Genomic DNA, 18349 nt, shown 5'->3' with positions numbered 1-18349 from the left:
TTGAAGTGAGATTAGGGCACTGTACAGTTGCTCTTTGTGTTTTATCAATTCTGTGCAAAAACTGAAGTCTCCTGCATTATGCAAGAATAATTATGTGAGAAGGCAATTTGATAAACTCATCAGCAAAGGATGTGCTCAGGATCTAAATTAAATTTTACCTCCAAGCATTTGCCTCTGAAAAGAACAAACTTCAAATCATCTTTAAGAGCAGCAATTCCCATGAAGTTTTCCCAGTGAAACATTAGAGATTGACTAACCTGTTTTTTTTCCTTTTCCTTTCCTGAAAAGATTAAAGTTCGCTGGGGAAGCTAAATTTGCCAGGCAAGTTCATGGCTTTGCATAGGAAGATTTGAAGATTTCAGTGTCTGGCTTACTAAAGGAATAAGCAGTAGTAATAAAACACCTTGTGCACATTATTCAAAGCTAGAAAAGCCTGTCAGGGAGACATTTTCATATTCTTTGTCATTATTTTTTCTCTTTGACAGGGAGGGAAACAAACATTTCTGAAAGTTTTGGTAGGTACCTTTGTAAACAAGACACTCACCCTCCCTGAAATCCATTTAGCTGTCTTGTGCTTGGATACAAAGAGCATCCCTGAGTCATCAGGGACGAATATCTATCCATCACTATGGACCAATTCCAGCAATGCCACTGCCCAGAAGATGGAATGGTCTGCACCCTCACCCAATTGCTGAAAGCCACCCAGTCACCTGAAAATAGAAGTATTTCACCAATCAGCCTATGAACCCCCTCTGCTGAGGAGGCTGGGGTTGCACTCTCTTCCTGTGATTTATCCAGGACATGGCGCTGCCTTCCAGTGCCTCTCACTGGGATAGGACCAGACCTCACACGAAGCTGGTAAAGAACTTTAATGGAACAAGAACAGCAAGATTTGCAGGATCCCTAGGGCCCAAAATCTTCATATGATCCTTCTTCTGCCCTTTAGTATGAGAGCTCTGACATCTTGACAGCTTTAATAGATACCCAGGAGGCAGAACAAGAAAGGAAGATCTTCGTACTCCATCTTGTCTTTTTTAATATGCTGAGGGATATTAAAACAGTGAAGCAGTAATACTTGGGGCTGAGGGAAATAGGTAACAAGACAATGCTTTAAAGTAAAATTGTAACATTTAGGTAGGGAGACAAAAAACACACCAATAAATTCAGTCAGCAGCATCCCTGCCCATCTGAAGTTCTTATCAAAGAAAAAAAAAATGAAAAGCCTTGATTTATAATTTCAAAGGCTAAGCCTGAGTTACATCTCTTCTGGGTTTTCTGCTTAATGTTATGTCTTCCACAATTTACCTTTGAATTTTATTTCATCTATGAAAAAAGTCTTATAATTGGCTTATTGTCAATACACAGCTTCATAAATATTCTGGATAAAGTGAATAAAAACAGTAATGGAGAATATAAAAAGAATAGAAATCCTGTCCCATATAAACAGCCATTATCCACAGTTAATAATGATAAATATATAAATAACACCATCTATCTTTAATCATAAAGAACTTCAGGAAAATTATGGCCCAGCACCGTAATTAAATACTGTAATTAAATTAATGGAAGTTCAGCAGCTGAGTTCAGGGAGACCAGAGCCTGCCTTTGCACAGGGCAAGACAAACACAGAAGGATCAGTTTAACCATCAGCCAATGGACCACCTGTGCAGAGAAATTGTTTTGCAGGTGAATTTAACTCTGGGACTTCCGGACAGGGAGGAAACGCTTCTCCACAGGTGACTGAGACAACACATGCAATTAACTCTGTGAGTCCTATGGTTAATTGAAAACAAAAAAAAAAGAGAAACTATCCAAAAAAATCCCCCATTCTCATGTGTCTTCCCTCCACCCCCAGACCTATAAAGACAAAGATGAGACAGGAGGTTACTCACCGTTGAGGAGTCACCGCTTCCAGTCTCAAGCGTAGCTCCCTCAGCACAGGTGGGTGGGTGGGTGGAAAGTTGACTAGCCCTGCCCCCATCTATGACATCACACTCTACCTCATAAAAGGTAGTGAAAGTGCTCTGAACTCCAGTCTGATTTCCGAGAGATACAGAAAAGAGATAGTGAGAGAGAGAGCAAGAGAAATATTGTGCCGTAGCGTAGAGCGAGGAGAGAGGGAACGTGTGCTGAAGGAGCTATGCTTGGCCAAGGACACAGGGCCTCCTCCACGATGAGTAACCCCACTGGCTGGGCGTTCCTCTCACTCCTTCCCACAGCACAGCCTTGCTGATTCAAAAGGGGAACGGTTTTGGCACCTTTTGATGGCAGCCAGTGAGGACAGAAAGCTCTGTCCCAATTAAACGCTGACTGACATCAGATCCGCCACCGATTTGCTCAACAGGTTCCCAAGGGACTCTATTTTATCTGTGGTTTTGTACAGCCAAACTGCACAAAAACATCCACACCAGTGCAAGCAGTTCAAATTTCGGTGATTGCAACAGGAATTACACCTGTCTTGCCCCATGTGGGAGAAACATCCAATTCACACCTGTGGATTGACCCTTGAGTAGAGTAATCCAGAGGGCTGGACCTCCTACACCACTGCATGAGGGAGGTCAGGAACAGAATTATGGTTTTCTTGCATTGAAAATGAGAACTGACAAACTGTGCTGAAAGAACAAGTGAGGGAAGTATAAAAATTCTGGGCATACATTTATTTACAGAGCACACTTTCAAGTTCCAGAAAATAGCAATAAAATTGCAAAGAGGTGATGTTTTTAAAAATGTACATTTTTAGACAATGACAGCCATACAGGCTGAGGCACACTTTTTTTTTCAAACAACAGCCCAAGGACTGATACTGGAGGACTTAAAATGGGATATTCAGTCTAGTTTATTGTAAATGATATTTTTATCATCCAAATTCTGGAAAAGCAGGTTTGGGAGTAAACATAATTACTTATATTATCCACTGGGATTTTCTTAATAACCTAGCTGTAGACTAAAATTTTTTTAAAAAGTGTATTTTTTTTTTCTGCTGCTACACCTAACTCCATTAAATAAAACTGCTTAGAGGATGGGGGACTTATTCAGTTCAGACTACTAGTTTAGGAGCCCACCTTTTGGAAGAGGAAAAATAAATACTCCTTAAATGTCTTTTGAGGGTATGCATTATAAGCACATGGAGTTAATATTGATGCTTTCCCTCAGGCTTTTTGGTGCTGCAAGGTTCATGTGAATTATAATCTAATAATGATTAGTATTTCTGTCTTAATAATGATTAATGTGCATTCCCTGTTCTGTCAGTGTGTTCTTTGTTTTTCTCTCCTTTCTTTGACTGAAAAAAGGAAGTGTGTGACTCATGTCTAGTACCAGTCACTCCACCTGACAACAGAGTCAAGCATTTTCCTTCATAACCTTCAAAACTTTTATCATTGTGGTTATCCTGCAGTATCTGCAGATGTTGCTTTAAAGCAGTGCATTTGTGGGATTAAAAACTCAACAAAAATGGGTGCCCAGTGGGCGAAATGAAGAGTTATTGTGGCTGTTAGAGATGAGATGTAACTGCAGGAACACAATGCAAAACTAGGCTGCAGCTGAGGAATGCTAAGTGATGACAGTGCTGTTCATAATTTAACTGTTTTCTCTGTACATCATCTCTTGATTACAAACTGTTTGCATGTTTGAAGACAGACAGGAGGAAAACCTCCTCTGGTCCCTTGTACTGCATCGTCTCCTTATTAATATTTATGTCTAATGGCCTGATAAAGAGAAAAGAAAAATCTGATTTTTAAAGGCTATTATGGTAAAAAGTACCAAGTAGTATTCAGTGAATTCATAACTTAGGCACCTTATGGCTTGACTACTGCACCACAGTTGTTTTTGCCAAATAAAGTAGGAACATCTTTCAAACTCCTATGACCACCAGTCCTGATGGAGTCTATGTGAGGTTGCTCCTTCTGATAAAGAGAAGGATGTTCAGAGGATATAACCTTAAATATCAGAAAAATTACTCATATAACTGCAGTTCTAAGATCTTGTAAAGAGAGAGATTAGAAAGATAAAGAGTTAAATTGTCTTTTATTGGAATGAAACATATGATAAGAGCAGAATTAAATCCTGGAAGACTGAGTATGACCAAGGACATTCTGCAGTAAAAAGAGAAGAAATATGGAGAAATATGGAAAATTTCACCATGATAATGTGATATAAACAGTTCAATAGATTGAGTGGCAGATTATACCCCAGAAGGTATTTTGGGGCTAATACTACCTAAATCTGAAATCTTGTTTGGCCCTGCATAGTATATCTGTAGTTGATAAAGAGAATATAAAGTGAAGAGCAAAGTTAAGAGCTGTGTGCACATAGACCTAAACACATTACTGATAGAAGCAGAAAAAGAATACACTGCATGAAATCATTTTAAAATGTATATACATTCAAGAAAGTGCATAAATCTCCCAAATGTTTCAAGGAACACAATTAAGATTAATTAAATGAATGCATGGAAATGCAAAGAGACAGTAAATGAAGACTTTAATATCAAATATTTTCTTAAGGGATGTAAGTTAAGCCTAACAGCATAAGAAAATAATGTTGGTCAAGTAATTGATTTAATTACTTGCACCTAGCACCAGAAATCGACTTAAAGTAGGGGTCCATGTCTAGTCTGACCTAAAGGATGTGAAAAGAATCCCAATGTGCTTTCTTTCTTGCTCAAAAGGATGAACACATGGTGGGAAAGGCAGGCACCACACAGGTACCTCTGGGTGCTGTCTGGGGAGTTTTTGAGCACAGAGAACCAAACCTGCAGAAGCATCACCCAGACTGGTACAGACACAGAAGGTAAAAAAGGATGGATTGTAAGGAATTGAAACAAAAGCTGGAAAAGGCCATGTAGAAATGCCAAAGTGACACATGTCATAAAAGTCTGAGAGCTTTACACAGACACACCTCTGACCCAAAGAGGGCCAGCTGCTCTAGGGCATCAGCATGATGGATAAGTGGGAAAATCCTTTTTGTACATTATCTGTCATAGTTAAGGAATGATGAAATATGGAACATCCTCCCTGACACTGAGTAAAGCTGTAACATCTCTAACTTTTTGACAATGGAAATGTTGAGTCCAGTTGCAGGTATAAAAAGGGGATGAAAATGTTTCTGCAGTCTTTTGGCTCAGATATTGATGTTCTAATCCAGTTTTACAGAATTCTAATTTGGTCTTTGATGAGATTTAGCACACATTACTTGTATATTTCATCTCAGTTTCCAGACATACTATTACCTACCTGGTAACCCAGTTCACAAGGTTTTGATGAGGCATTAGTCAGAATCAGAAAGAACTGATGTTAAAAGAAAGCTTTTGAGAATATCTAACAGTAAGAGGTTAGGACTGATTTTTCTGATACTGGAAGGTTTTTTACTTTGACTTCATATCAACGTCTTAATTACATTATATGAAACAAACCCTTTTTGTTGAAGCAGCTGCTTATCAGTCATGTAAGATTAGATGTGATAACAGAACTATTCTTCCTTTGCTTCTATGAGGTACATAAATAATAATTGTAATAATAATATCTCCCTAGTGTGGAAGAAAATATTTCAGAGGTTAAAGATAGAAGGCTAATTTTCACCTTCCTCACTCAGCTCTCTTCCTAAAGACCATTATGACCTCCCTCATTTAATGGGAAGACACCTCTTTTGTGGATTTTATGAAAAACTTTGTTGTTAGCCGTTCTGTTCAGTATTTGCAGTTGATTTTGCTCAGGTTGGAAAAACCTGCTGATGTTTTCCCATGAGTTCACGTTCTTGTCTGTGAATAGTTCTATGTGTGTGTAACTTGTCTGCAACTCTGGTTGTCAAGAAACACAATTACAGTCAAAGTCAGTGATGAGTCTGAACTTGAGCTGTTATTCTTTTAATATCTGCAAAAGCACCATCTGATAGTACTTTCATAAGTGGGATCTAGTGTCTCCACTTTCCAACTCAAAGAGTTAAATAATTGCAAGAGCTACAGGATGTACTTCTGTATAAGAAACACGGCCCAAAATCTCCTCTTGTGGGTTAAATCTGTCATTATGGAAATTCAGTCCCCTGTAATTCCATGTGCAAGAAACAAACCTCATTCTCATTTATGGCCTTGGGATGAACCTATTAGCAAATCTATGCTCTGCATTAGGAACTGAGAATGCCCCAGGGGAAAGGAATTCTTATTTAATACCAAATGTTGATTCTTGGTCCCAAACCATCTCGGTTAAAGGCAATAATATAGGAAAACAAGTGAACATAAAATAGCAGCAAAGCCCTCTCTTTCCTTATAGTAATTCTTACAGGAATAGTCCTTTGGGACCATATCTTAGGGTGTGTTAGAATGGTTTTTGAGCCCTGCTAATTATTGTAGGGCTGCTGTAATTTGTGTATCACAAAGCCATTAAATTCCCATTTTCTTCCCAGCTCATTCAGCATGGCCTGGAATAGGAAAACAGGCTGAAGTGAAGCTGTAACCACTGTAGCAGGTAAGCCTTGAATTTTTGAGTGGCTACTACTTTTAAAATAGATGCAGTATGTAATGAAGCACATATAATAGCATTTCCTTCAATTCTCTAACCTTTTTCTATGGTCATATTTGGTTCAAGCCTCAGTCTTGAATCTGTAGCATTTTACATTGTTCTCAAGGAATTAAATGGCTTCATATTGTTTGGTGTCAGAAATGCTTTTCTTTGCAGAAAATTGTTCTAATGAGAAATTTCAATAAATTTAATCTTCACAAATGCATGACTATTAGTCACTTGATCAAGCACAAGAGCATGTTCCCCAGAGCCAAAATGCTTCTCAATAAGGATAAAAGTCTGACCTGTCTAAATTTAAACCTACTGAATGCAGACAGATAGATGGTGTGTGTGCTTCTTGTCTCCATGAATATATTATAATGAAGACAAGTGCAGTGTAATTTTGTTTTGCAAATTAAATTCTAGATAACATCTTTCCATTTATGCAGGATATATCGTTTCATATTTATGTGTGTTTATGCATGCATTCATATAAATTGAGGTATTTTCATAGCCCTAAACATAGCCTTATATATAAAAATTGGAGCTTCAAAAGAACTGAGATTATTGGACAAAAAATATTTTCATGTTGGAGTTTTCAGTTGTGTCTTGAGCTTTGTTCATCTGCTTTTCCTTACTTAAACTCTGTCTGCCACCATCCACCTTCTTTGAAGGAACAGTCATACACTAAGAAAAATAGATTAACCTTTCCAGAGGTTTCTGCACAGCTTTTTCTGTGGATCACAGGTATGATCCCCCTGATGCCCAAAGCTCAGGGTGTGCCCTATCATCCAATCCAGCACCCTTGACAAAGACAAAACCCTGTGAACTCCCTGATGCAGGAGCAAGATCCTGCAGGATCTTTCACTTGGCTGAATCAAAACTGTAAAATCATCTTGAAATGAGCTGATTACCAAGATTAGATCTTCTCAGCTGCTACACTGTCTGCTCCAGGCTTGGATCCCTCCAAGGAAGCCAACTGCATAAACACTCTGAGCTCCTGGTCCATGCTCCCTTTACTGGGATGCAACAGGTAAGCTACATATAATGAACTAAATTCCTATTATTGTCAAATATTTGGGAGAGGTATTGCACATGGCTTTAAAGTCACTACAGATACATCTATTTGCCTCTTTTAATTTTTTTTTAATTCATCTTTTAGATGCTTCATAGGATAATTAGGAATTCTTCACCGTTTTAACTTTGAGAAAGCCCTAAGACAGAGCTTCCGTAAAATACATCATATATAATGAATATATGACCATGAGGGATTTTATCAGCACTCATTTTGATTAACCTGCATAACTCACTGGTGCCTTTGTCCTTTAGGAGTAGTAAATTGACTCAGTGTCAGGATGATAAATTTTTTATGTTACCACATCATTGGGTAGGCCCTTTATGGACAGTGTACTGAGGGACATTCTGTGCCAGCAGGAGTTGGAGACTCCTAAATTAGTCAGTTCAAACAATTTTGTTGCAGATAAAGGTTTATCCAAACCTGTATAAGTATATATGCTTCACATAGCTGTATATTTTGGAACTGAGTGCACTCACTATGGCTGCATTTCACCCTCACACATATCAGTCTATCTGCATACATTCAAACACTTATGCAGAGGCTACTTAAATAGGTCTCCAACCCAAACTGTCCAGCTAAAACATCTTTCTGTATTTTTCATGTCTTTAATGTCTCCCAAAGCAGATGACATGAGCTGCTGGAATAAACTGGGTAGATCAAGGTCTCACTTTCACAGCCCCAGCCTTCCTGTCCTGGAAGCTGTCTTTTCCCAGTGCCAAAGACCTCAAGTTCTTTGTTTTCTCTACTTGCTTTTTCTATTAGGCAAGTAGAGACTATTGTGGAGTTCACCAGCTTTATGGTCCTGACTTTATCTCATCCTTTCCCCACACTGCAATTCTTTGATTTCATACTCTTATCTTGATTCTGGTTTGGCTTTCTTCCCTTGAACATTTCCTAGGAAGAATATCTCCTATTTCTTTGGCTTACTTCCTTATTATTTCCTAAGTGCTGTTCTTTCCCCTCTGCTTCCACAGAATCACAGGACCAACTAGGTTGGGAAAGACTTCTGAGCTCATTGAGTCCATCCCATGACCCAGCACCATCATGGCCCTGAGTGCCTTGTCCAGTCTTTCCTTAAGGGACTGTGACTCCACCACCTCCCTGGGCAGCCCATTCCAATGTTTAATCACCTTTTCTATGAAGATATCCCTCCTAACGTCCAACCTAAACCTTCTCTGGCACAGTTTAGGACTGTGTCCTCTTACACTGTGGCTGGTTGCCTGGGAGCTGGGGAGAATCCCCTCCCTCCCCTGCTGCCCACTGTGCTTGGGATGCAGCTCAGGGACTGTGTGGTTTCTGGGCTGCCAGTGCCCATTGCTGGGTCATGGGGAGCTTTTCATCAACCAACCACCCCAAGCTCTTCTTCTTCTTCTTCTTCTCAGGTCTGCTCTCAGTCCATTCTCCTCCCAGCCTGTGTTTGTGTCAGGGATTGCCCTGACCCAGCTGCAGGACCCTGCATTTGGCCTTGCTGAACTTCATCAGGTCCTTACAGACCCACCTCCCCAGCCTGTCCCGGCCCCTCTGGATGACATCCCTCCCTCGAGTGGCACCACACAGCTCAGTGTTGTCACAAAACATGTGCTGAGGGTGCACTTGATGCCACAGTCCGTGTCAGTGACAAAGATGTTAAACAGGGCCAGTCCCACCGCCACCCCTGAGGGACACACTCATCCCTGGTGCCCACTTGGACAGTGAGCCCTTCACTACAACTCTTGGAGTGTGACCAATCAGCCAGCTCCTTATCCTATACTCTAGTTTAGAGACAAGGATATGTGAGCCAGCTGTTCCATTTCTATGCTAAATTTATAGCAAAACTCATTTTGTCACTAGCTGAGTAACCTTTTTGCACTCCTGAGAATCCTGACGAGAAGGAACCCAACAGATTTTTCAATTTACCAACTCTCTCTTCATGAATCTTTCACATAATCCTCAATTCTTGCCTGGTTCAGGAGTATGAAATTGGTCCATTTACCAAACCCCTAATCAACATTTTTCCCATTCTCTTAAGCATTTTCAATGCAAAAGTTCTCTCTGATTGCCAACTTTAAAACAAAGGAAAACACCTCAGAAAGGCTTTCTGTTTCAGGGAAATGAAACACCCCATGAGTGGCTCTTAAGTAAGAGCTCTTTATCTAAATTGAACAAAAGATGGCCTTGCTCATTTTTAATAACAGGTGAACTTCAAACTACCTGATTTTAATTTGAGTCTATAGAATTAGTATGGAGTAACTTGATACTTTACTGCCCACATGATAACAACTTGCTTTTACAGTATGAGGTAGTTTAGAGTGATTCAGCCTTAATTAAAAGAAAAGTAGGATATTTAAGCCATTTTTATTAGATGTAAGATCCATAGGCATCACTGGATGCTCACTGTTATTCTCTGGAACATAATGAGGCTCATTCATATTTGATGAGAACTGGCTCTTTCTGGTTACCTTACTCTTATCACTGATCACAAATAAACATGTAATTATTTTGCAGTATATCTGTATTTGTTCATCCTTTTATGTGTCCAGCCTCTCAGTCCAGGTGTTTTGTCAATTTTCATCATGTCCCACCCAAAACTGATGGGATGGCTCTGAGTCTTTCACTTTCCTGTTCCTGCTCAGTTCCTCATTTCAATTCACCAAAGCAAGAACTCCTTGATAAACTCACAATCTTACCTACACTGTCTTGTATCTTCAACAGAATATAGGAATCCTTCTCTGGGTATCACAGTGGAGCCTATTATGTTAAGATAAATAGGACTTGGAAAATAACTGGGAACTGGATCCAGCTTAAGTTTATGTTTGGAATGTGCTTTAGCTATTGATTCCACACTTTTGGACAGTGCTCAAAGGCACGTGGCTGCTACTCTGGATGACACTGCATATCTGTCTGGTTCAGAAGTTTAGGACTCAGGCAAATTTTCTGATAATACAGCTGATTTTATCTGTAGGGCTCTAAATCAAACCTGAACATGATAAGGGATTTTCTCAAATTCTGCTCAGTCTAATCCTACAGGAAAAACTGTGGCAAATCTACTAACATAAACAAGAACTTTAAAAAATGCAAGCTCACAGCCTAAATGGATAGTAGGTAAATGAGCTGATCAGCTTCTGAGCAAAAGTAAACAGAACAAGTGGATATTTACTCTAGAATAGGAAATGAATACATGGATTTGTTTTATTGTCATTCTCTTGCTAACAAGAGGCAGACAGAAATGCTAGAAAAATAAAGCAGCCCCAGAGTTAGAAGTCTAAATTTTTTATCTAAATAAGAAACATCATTAAAAGCAACTGAACAAAAGTAGCTCCCACAAAAAGGCAAGGCCATCAGCAAGAGTTAAGTATATGTAAATGGGATTTACTTCACTGAGAGCAGTGTACTCTCAGCACCTCAGAGGAATCATTCCAATACAATACTGCAAGTGATTATGAGGCAAATATGCATTACCTTAAATAAACCAAAGCAAGAGACAAAGCAAATTATTTTGAAGTGCTTTTACTCTGTAACTTCATTAAAGGAGGTTGTTTATTCTCAGAGGGGAACTAGAAATTGAATATTGAAATCTAAAATTACAGAAATGCAAATCTGTTTATGGACCAAGGTCAAAGAGAGTTCTACTAGGAACAAGGCTATCATCTACACAGTTAGAAATATTTTTAAAATATTTTTCAATTTTTGATATTAATTTCTTTTTGCTTTCATCTGACATCCTCCTCACCACTTTTGCCTATTTTCTTCCCTACAATCTTTTTTTGGGTTTCTAGGGCTCCTCACTGAAGAATTGGTATCAGGGTTTTTCCTTATTTTACTTTTCAAAACCCAATTGGAATCAGGAATTAAGGGTCTCACCTTGGAACATAAAGGGCCAAGTCAACAGATGGTCTAAATTGTCCTTGCACTCTTAACATTAATGTGGGACTGGCTGATGTGTGCTAACTCCCAATTGCCAGGTCTTACTTAACTGTAAAAATAATTCTGCTATCTGCATGGAGGGAGTCTGATGGGAAAGATCAAAGGATAAAAAAAAGCAGAGGGGAAAAGGAATGGGAGGAAGAAAAGGGAAAACAACAGTGGGTTCTTCACTGAAATAATTCACAATTCAGGACTGTGACATTTTCTTACTTTTTGATCTGTTTTCCTATTTGCAGCAAAGCCACTGATGCCAAAAAGGACCCTTCATATGCTATGCTAGAATCATACCAATCTATAGAGGAAAAAAGCAAACAAGATCAGCTTTATGCTTATTTTCAGAGGTAAAACCATACTGAACTACCGAATCTTGAGGGAAAAGAAGGAAATAGAAGTTTCATCAAAAGACATACGGCACATTAAATGTTATGTACACAGTATTTTTGAAGTTGTTGCAACATATTTTTCTCTAACAGAACTGTAAGAACTGTGGGGTGGCTTTCATCTGTCTTTAAGCTTTTAATTGGTTTTATGTCTCTTTCCTTTATATATAACTATGCATACACCCACACAAAGATTCAAACATACATATGCATACATTCATTTCATTTATAAATATTGATTAATATTCTTAATAATGAAAAAAATCAAGCAGAGATCCTACTCCCCATAATAGTTCTGAATTGCAAGTCATCTTTTGGATCGCTCTGAATTGTCTCGTGGTTCTTTGTAAACACAGTAGTAAATTACAATATTGTAATAATTGTCATGGTGCTTGATATTTACATCAAAACACTTCAAAACAGCACAATCACAGAAACTTACTTCTGTACTCATAGGTTGGGAAGCTTGAGTTCTGAATTTCTGTGGTACTTCTAACATTGTACTGTATGCAAGTTGCCAAATAATGGTATTTCATTTTAGAATAAATAAAATACTGTTTATTTGTAATTGGCTATCCAAGAGAGAATGAAGAAGAAGATGGAAGCAGAAGCAGCAAGTAGACAAGCAGATGTGGATGTGCACCTGGATACCAGACCTCTGGATAGCAAAGGAGCATACAGTACCCAGCACCCTGAAGATCAACAGCTCAGAAAACACTGTCAGGAAAGCTCTGCACTGACTGGGGCATGTCAGATCACAAGATAATGTTCTCACAAAGGGATGCACAGGAGTTCAACTCACTATACCTCCTCCTGCTCAGAGCACCAGCAGAAGAAGCAAGCTGGGCAATCTTCAAATTTTCTGTAGGTCAGTTTTACCGAGTCTTTGGAACAGACCCAAATAATTTCTGTGGCTGAAGCTCATTTTGCCTTTGAGGCTGACTGTGAAAACCCCACCAAACAGAAACACAATGGTGATGGAGCCTGGGAAGCAGCGGGTGCCAACAATGCCAGACTGGAATGATGAACTCAAGCAGTTTGGCCACTTATAATTCCACAACGGATGGGGATGTCACAGGAACGAGGAGATGCAAGGCTCACAATGGCTTATTCAGCATCCACAAACACTGAATAAAGAGACTCCAAAAAAGAAACACACACAACCACAAAAGCCAAGCCGGGAGAAGCATTGATTCGGGGGGTTGTTTTAGAGAGATGAACATGACAACTCAATGGGTATGAAAGGCTGGACCCAGATGGCAGGAGGTAAGAAAAGATCATAGCAGTTACAGTGCAGCACAGCTGTCAGTGATACAAGGACAGATCACGCCGCTGGTGTCAGGAAAATGGAAGAGGATCTTTTCATTGCTGTGGGAAGACCAAGGTATTAAAATTACATACGTACATACGTCAAGAAGTGAAGACCAATTGCAGGACAGATACAGGAACCTTTAAGCAGCTCCTTTTAGGATTGTGTATATGACTTCAGAATGCCTGATCCAAGAAAGCCTGGCAAATGTTTAAGACCTTCTATAGTGCTTTGCAAAACAAACAAACAAAAAAAAGTTATGTGACTGAGAACGCTTTCTGTGACTTCTGATCTGTTTGAGGAAGGCCAGTGATGCCACTGGGGAATCTCATGGATGGAATGAAGGGTGCAAGTTTGTTGTTCTAATAATCTTCGTACTTGATTGGGCTTAAACAATGAAAGGGTGCTTTTTCAAAACCACGTTTGGAAACAATTTGTTTTCAGCATCTTGGGTCTCACAAATCACTATTGTTTTGAAACCACTCAGGAGAGTGGAATTTGTTACAAATTTACATACATGTGGTTGGTACTTGAGTCAGAGGATAACAAAAGTGTCATGGGGCTAAACTTGTGTCAAAGAAAAAATAAAAAAATCACAAAGAGCAGTCATTGCTTCTTTGTGGTTCTAGCATACTCCCAGAGGCTCAAAGGCCAACATAGGAGAAGGAAAAATAATATTTTAAAAACGTAAAAAACTCATTGCTTACATTATTACTGCTGCCTGTCTTTATTTCTGCAAAAGGTTGTATGTAAGAAGTTTGTAGTGTTCATTGAAAATAACTGAAATAACTGGGTGGTATTAGAGTATATAATCACTGTGCTTGCAGTACTTGAAAACAGCATATGCATCAAAATTTAAAGTATTTTGCTGGCCTTCCAGAGTCTTTTGCTAAACCTAGTGTGCATTGGAACCTGAGTGAATGAATCCCATTAGTCATCACCATCTTAACAATATGCACTTCATAGAGAGTTGGCTCCTGCACAGAGGAAGGAAATTACCAGTACCAACAAAGGAAAGAAGATTTATAACGAGCAAATATACAAAAGCTCCAAATAATTATAATATTCACACTTGGCAATGACTTTCTAGGCTATGAAATTACTTTTCTTTTGGAAGAATGAAGATTCTACAAGGTTAGTATAAACAAAGGGTAATTGGAAAATCAAATTGCTCTACACAAGTTATTGTAAGGCCTAGAATAATGGTGATAGAATTAAAAAAAACAAAAAAAAACAAAAAAAAAAACTTGCTTATGATTCAGTGGATTTTTGTTTCATACATTATTGCAATCAAAAATTCTCCCTTTCAAGTGCTACATGGGAAACAAATGGCTAAACACAAATCCCAGCTTACCCCTGATACAATGAGTTCTCCTCCCAGATTCTGAACTTCTGCCTTCACTTTGCTGCAGATATTGAGCTGGTGGCAGTACAGGGCAATGCGCTGCAGGTAGGCCAGCAGATCCTGCTTGCAGGCTGAGTCTGGGCACTGCAGACAGCACAAATACTGATTAGATGGAGCTGAGTTCATGAGATTAGAGACAGGTAATCAGATAGTGGCAGGGTGTGTATTAGGTGGATCTATTCCACTTTGTCTTTACATGAGGTACTAGATAAAATGTGAAAACTCAAATTCTACCTTTCATTTAAATCAAGATTTATGAATTGCAACCTAAAGATGCATTCCACCTTTCTGAAAAATGAGAAACCTCCTTATTAGCATTATGAAAATAATAATTTTAAATTATGCATTAATTTATGGAATTGTACTGAACAACCAAAAGGTCAGGTTTAACTTGAAACTCCAGGTTGCCTACTGGACATCCAAGTTAACATCCAGTATGGACCAGATAATGCCCAGATAAACCCAGTTCTGAGTGGTTGCCCCCACTCCAATGGCAACTCCTGTCTGCCTGGCAGCTCCCCTGGCATTTGTGCAGACATTCAGAGGATTAGATTGGGTAGAATGTGCTGGATGCTGTGAGGGTTTCACAATCAATAGAACCAGAAAGGGCCCCAGTACAATTTATTCATAGTCTCTGGGACTCTTAATAGAAACTGCATCATCCCTCACAATATCAACAGCATAACAAACAAGAGCCTTGTAGTTAATATTCCAAGTCTTGCCTCAGGAGAGCAGACCTCAGTAATTCACTCTGATGAAACAGAGCTAAAAGGGCCCACTGCTAACAGCATGTCTCCAATAAATACTCTTTGGGGCTACCCAGCAAAGTGACTGACAATGTTCCTGCATAGCTTGGGGAACAAAGATTCCAAATATGCCTTTTTATCACATTACAGAGTTTATGCTCAATTAAAAAAAAAAATATTATCAGAGCATTTAAAGAAAAACTGATAGAATTAAATGCACATCAGTCAACAACATCACAGCTCCAACCTTGAGATCACTGCTCTGGCCCCAGCAGCTAATGCTGGCAAGGAATGTGCTCATGGTGAAGTAGTTGGAAATATTGTGGTCTATAACCCCAAATGGAGTCACTTGGCTTTTTCCTTGCCCTTTAAAACTAACAATAAACAAAGCTGGAGCTTCACTGTGGCTGCTATAGAGCCTCTCTTCCTCGGACAGCTGCCACACCTTTCAGGCATTAATCCCTAAAAGACCTCTTCTCCCTACTGATGCCAATTTAATATAAAAATATTTACTCAGTTCTTGAAGTCTTGAACTGAAAGGAATGAATTTAAAGCAATACTTCTGAAGAGTTGTCAAGGCCTTAAATATAAATGCCTTGGAGTGAAAAAAATCTAAGGGCTTTTTCATTGGAACAATAATTAAAAATGCAGCTGTCAACAAAAAGTTTATTTTGCTTGAGAATCCCCAGAGTTCTGTGAAATATCATTAAACTGCGCGCATTAAAACAAATTCTTCATTCTCAAAATAATTTCACTGTTTATTATTAGGGTTACAGTCCTCTGAAGTTTAAAATATGACTCAAGTCAAGGCACTCTAAGCATAACAAGTCTCCTTCTGTTTCTTTCTTTAAAATATTCCACCTCTGCAAACACTGCAGACCAGGAATTTCAGCAGCTGACAGATGGATTTCTTCTTTCTTGTGTTAAAATGAACAGATGCTACATTTGAAGGACTGGAATGGGTTAACTACAGGAAAAATGGTTGCTGCTGCTGTTGAAGACCTAAACCCAACATTTCTGGGGCTACAGAAAATGGAAGTTTTGGGGGTTTTGCCACTCTGGCCCATATTCCATGGCAGAGTGTGTTACACACTATCACATTCCTACTTGAAGAAGAAAATTACATTCTTATTTTGAAGAGAAAGACTAGGGGCAAGGAAGTTACCTGTTCCTACTTCCAGCAGATTTTCCCTTGATGACAATGAAATGAAATAAACTATAGGAAATTTACAAAGGGAAAAACAGGGAAGTTTAATTTGTCTAAATCTAAAATTAGCTATCTAGGACCTGGATTTGAAATTTGTGTTGTATTGTTTCATACAATGCTTCCTCTTGCTCTCCAGATGAATAGATAAACCTGAAAATACATATACAGCAAGGCCATCTGTCCAGCTGTGACATGAATTTGGAAAAGGAACTGAGGACACAGACCCCACAACATGCACAACACACTGAGGCAAACCAGAAAACAGGGAGTCAGAAAACCTTGAAGGAGTGAAGTGCCAAATCAAGGGAAAACTGCTGGAAGATTGAGTTGAAAACAATCTAAGCATTCCTAGGCACTTGGCAAGGGAAACAGAGCATCCAAACCCCTACTGCTTTTTGAACAGCAAAGCCATTTTGGATGTGATGATCTCACAGGGCTTTTCCAACCTGGAGGAGTCTCTTTTTAATTTTATCAGGCCCAGAAGTGAGGCTGGGGAACAAGTCAGGCATTTCTGAATTTTGGAGAAACTCCTTTACTTTTCTGAATTTTGGAGAAACTCCTTTTCCTGTTCTGCAAAATGCTGATGGGTCTAGAAGAACCAATGGGAAGATCAGGATGCAGACTCTCAACAGGTAATTTTCTGGTAAGACAGACTTTTCCTGCCAAAGGCAACTCATCCATAGAGGTTCCATTGTATTTCAGCTCATTTTGGGGCTACCTGATCAGCTACTGCCCGTGCCAGTTTGTCCATCCTGGATCCTGCCTCTGCAATCTTCTTGGCTGCATTAATGACATCAGATGTGTTCTTCAGGGGGCCTTTCCCTCTGTGAAACACAAGACAATTATCCACAATTTCAATAAATCATGAAAGGCAACACTTTTAGGGACCCTGTTTAGTGCTCGTTTTTAAAATAGTAACACAAATGTCTTCTTAATTTATTACAATTTTGTCTTTTAAGTACTTTATAGTACAGCTTGATTAAGAAATCTTTCTGCTGTATTTCCTCTCCGTTACAAAATGCCTCACTGCCAATTTAGTCCTGTGTTGCCTTCAAGCACATGAGCTGTACTTAATAGTATATGCATTTTTAAGTGCTCATTAAGCCAATGTTGTTCCTGGAATACACAACTATTTCAAAATGATGTGATTCCCAAGCCAGTGCTAAATGTTCAGCCCATCATGTCTAAGGCAAGAATGTCACATTTTAGAAAACTTTTTTTTTAAAAGATTTTTTTGTTGGAAATTAAAGAGAGGTGAAGCATAATCAGTATGTTACACACTTGAATGTTACACTTAAAACATGTATAATTAGCCTCAGGCCTGATCTTTCACCATATTTTTAAGATGATGAACAAAATTCTGATTCAGTCATTAAAGCTACCAAAATGTATTAAGAGAAAAGGTCTCCACAGACTTCTGTGAGTTTTCATCAGACTCAGAACTTTAACTCTGCTTGTACCAATAAAATTGCTGCTGCTCCTGAGAAAGTCTCAACTGGAAGTGAGTCCATATTCCATTTTTTTAATGTGGAAAATGACAATATGATCAAACTTTTTTTTTTTCATTAAAGAGAAGGCATTTTTTTCTAAGCACAACACTGCATTATTTTTAGATTTTTTAAAATCTACAATGGCAAGAATAACATGCTTAAACATATTTCCATTGTAATCTTCTTTCCAGACTTTCATTACCACTTTAAACAGATGAAATACAAGTGTCCCACTTCTGGTGAACCTAAACTGCAGCAAAAATACTTCTTGGTGACCTCATGTGCTTCTACACTAATTACATGAGCAGCTCTGACTGTCACAAATTCCATGCATTTGAAA

General features: G+C 38.8%; 1 protein-coding gene across 3 annotated transcripts in view; it reads right to left on the bottom strand.

Moving 5' to 3' along the window:
* Positions 1–18349, bottom strand: part of CTNNA2 (catenin alpha 2) — a gene marked incomplete at both ends in the record, with an annotated part of 408624 nt that overhangs the window by 13625 nt on the left and 376650 nt on the right. The window contains 3 exons of one of the 3 annotated variants that reach the window (XM_084204871.1): positions 1893–2036; positions 14516–14650; positions 17238–17343. In XM_084204871.1, coding sequence (XP_084060997.1) covers positions 1893–2036; positions 14516–14650; positions 17238–17343 — 385 coding nt within the window. The remainder of the gene's footprint in view (positions 1–1892; positions 2037–14515; positions 14651–17237; positions 17344–18349) is intronic. The other 2 variants (XM_084204872.1, XM_084204873.1) reach the window with 2 other exon arrangements.

Source organism: Fringilla coelebs (assembly GCF_963513975.1).
Source record: "Fringilla coelebs genome assembly, chromosome: 4".
NCBI lineage: Eukaryota > Metazoa > Chordata > Aves > Passeriformes > Fringillidae > Fringilla > Fringilla coelebs.
The sequence above is the reverse complement of the archived record's forward strand: the minus strand, read 5'-3'. Positions and strand labels throughout refer to the sequence as shown.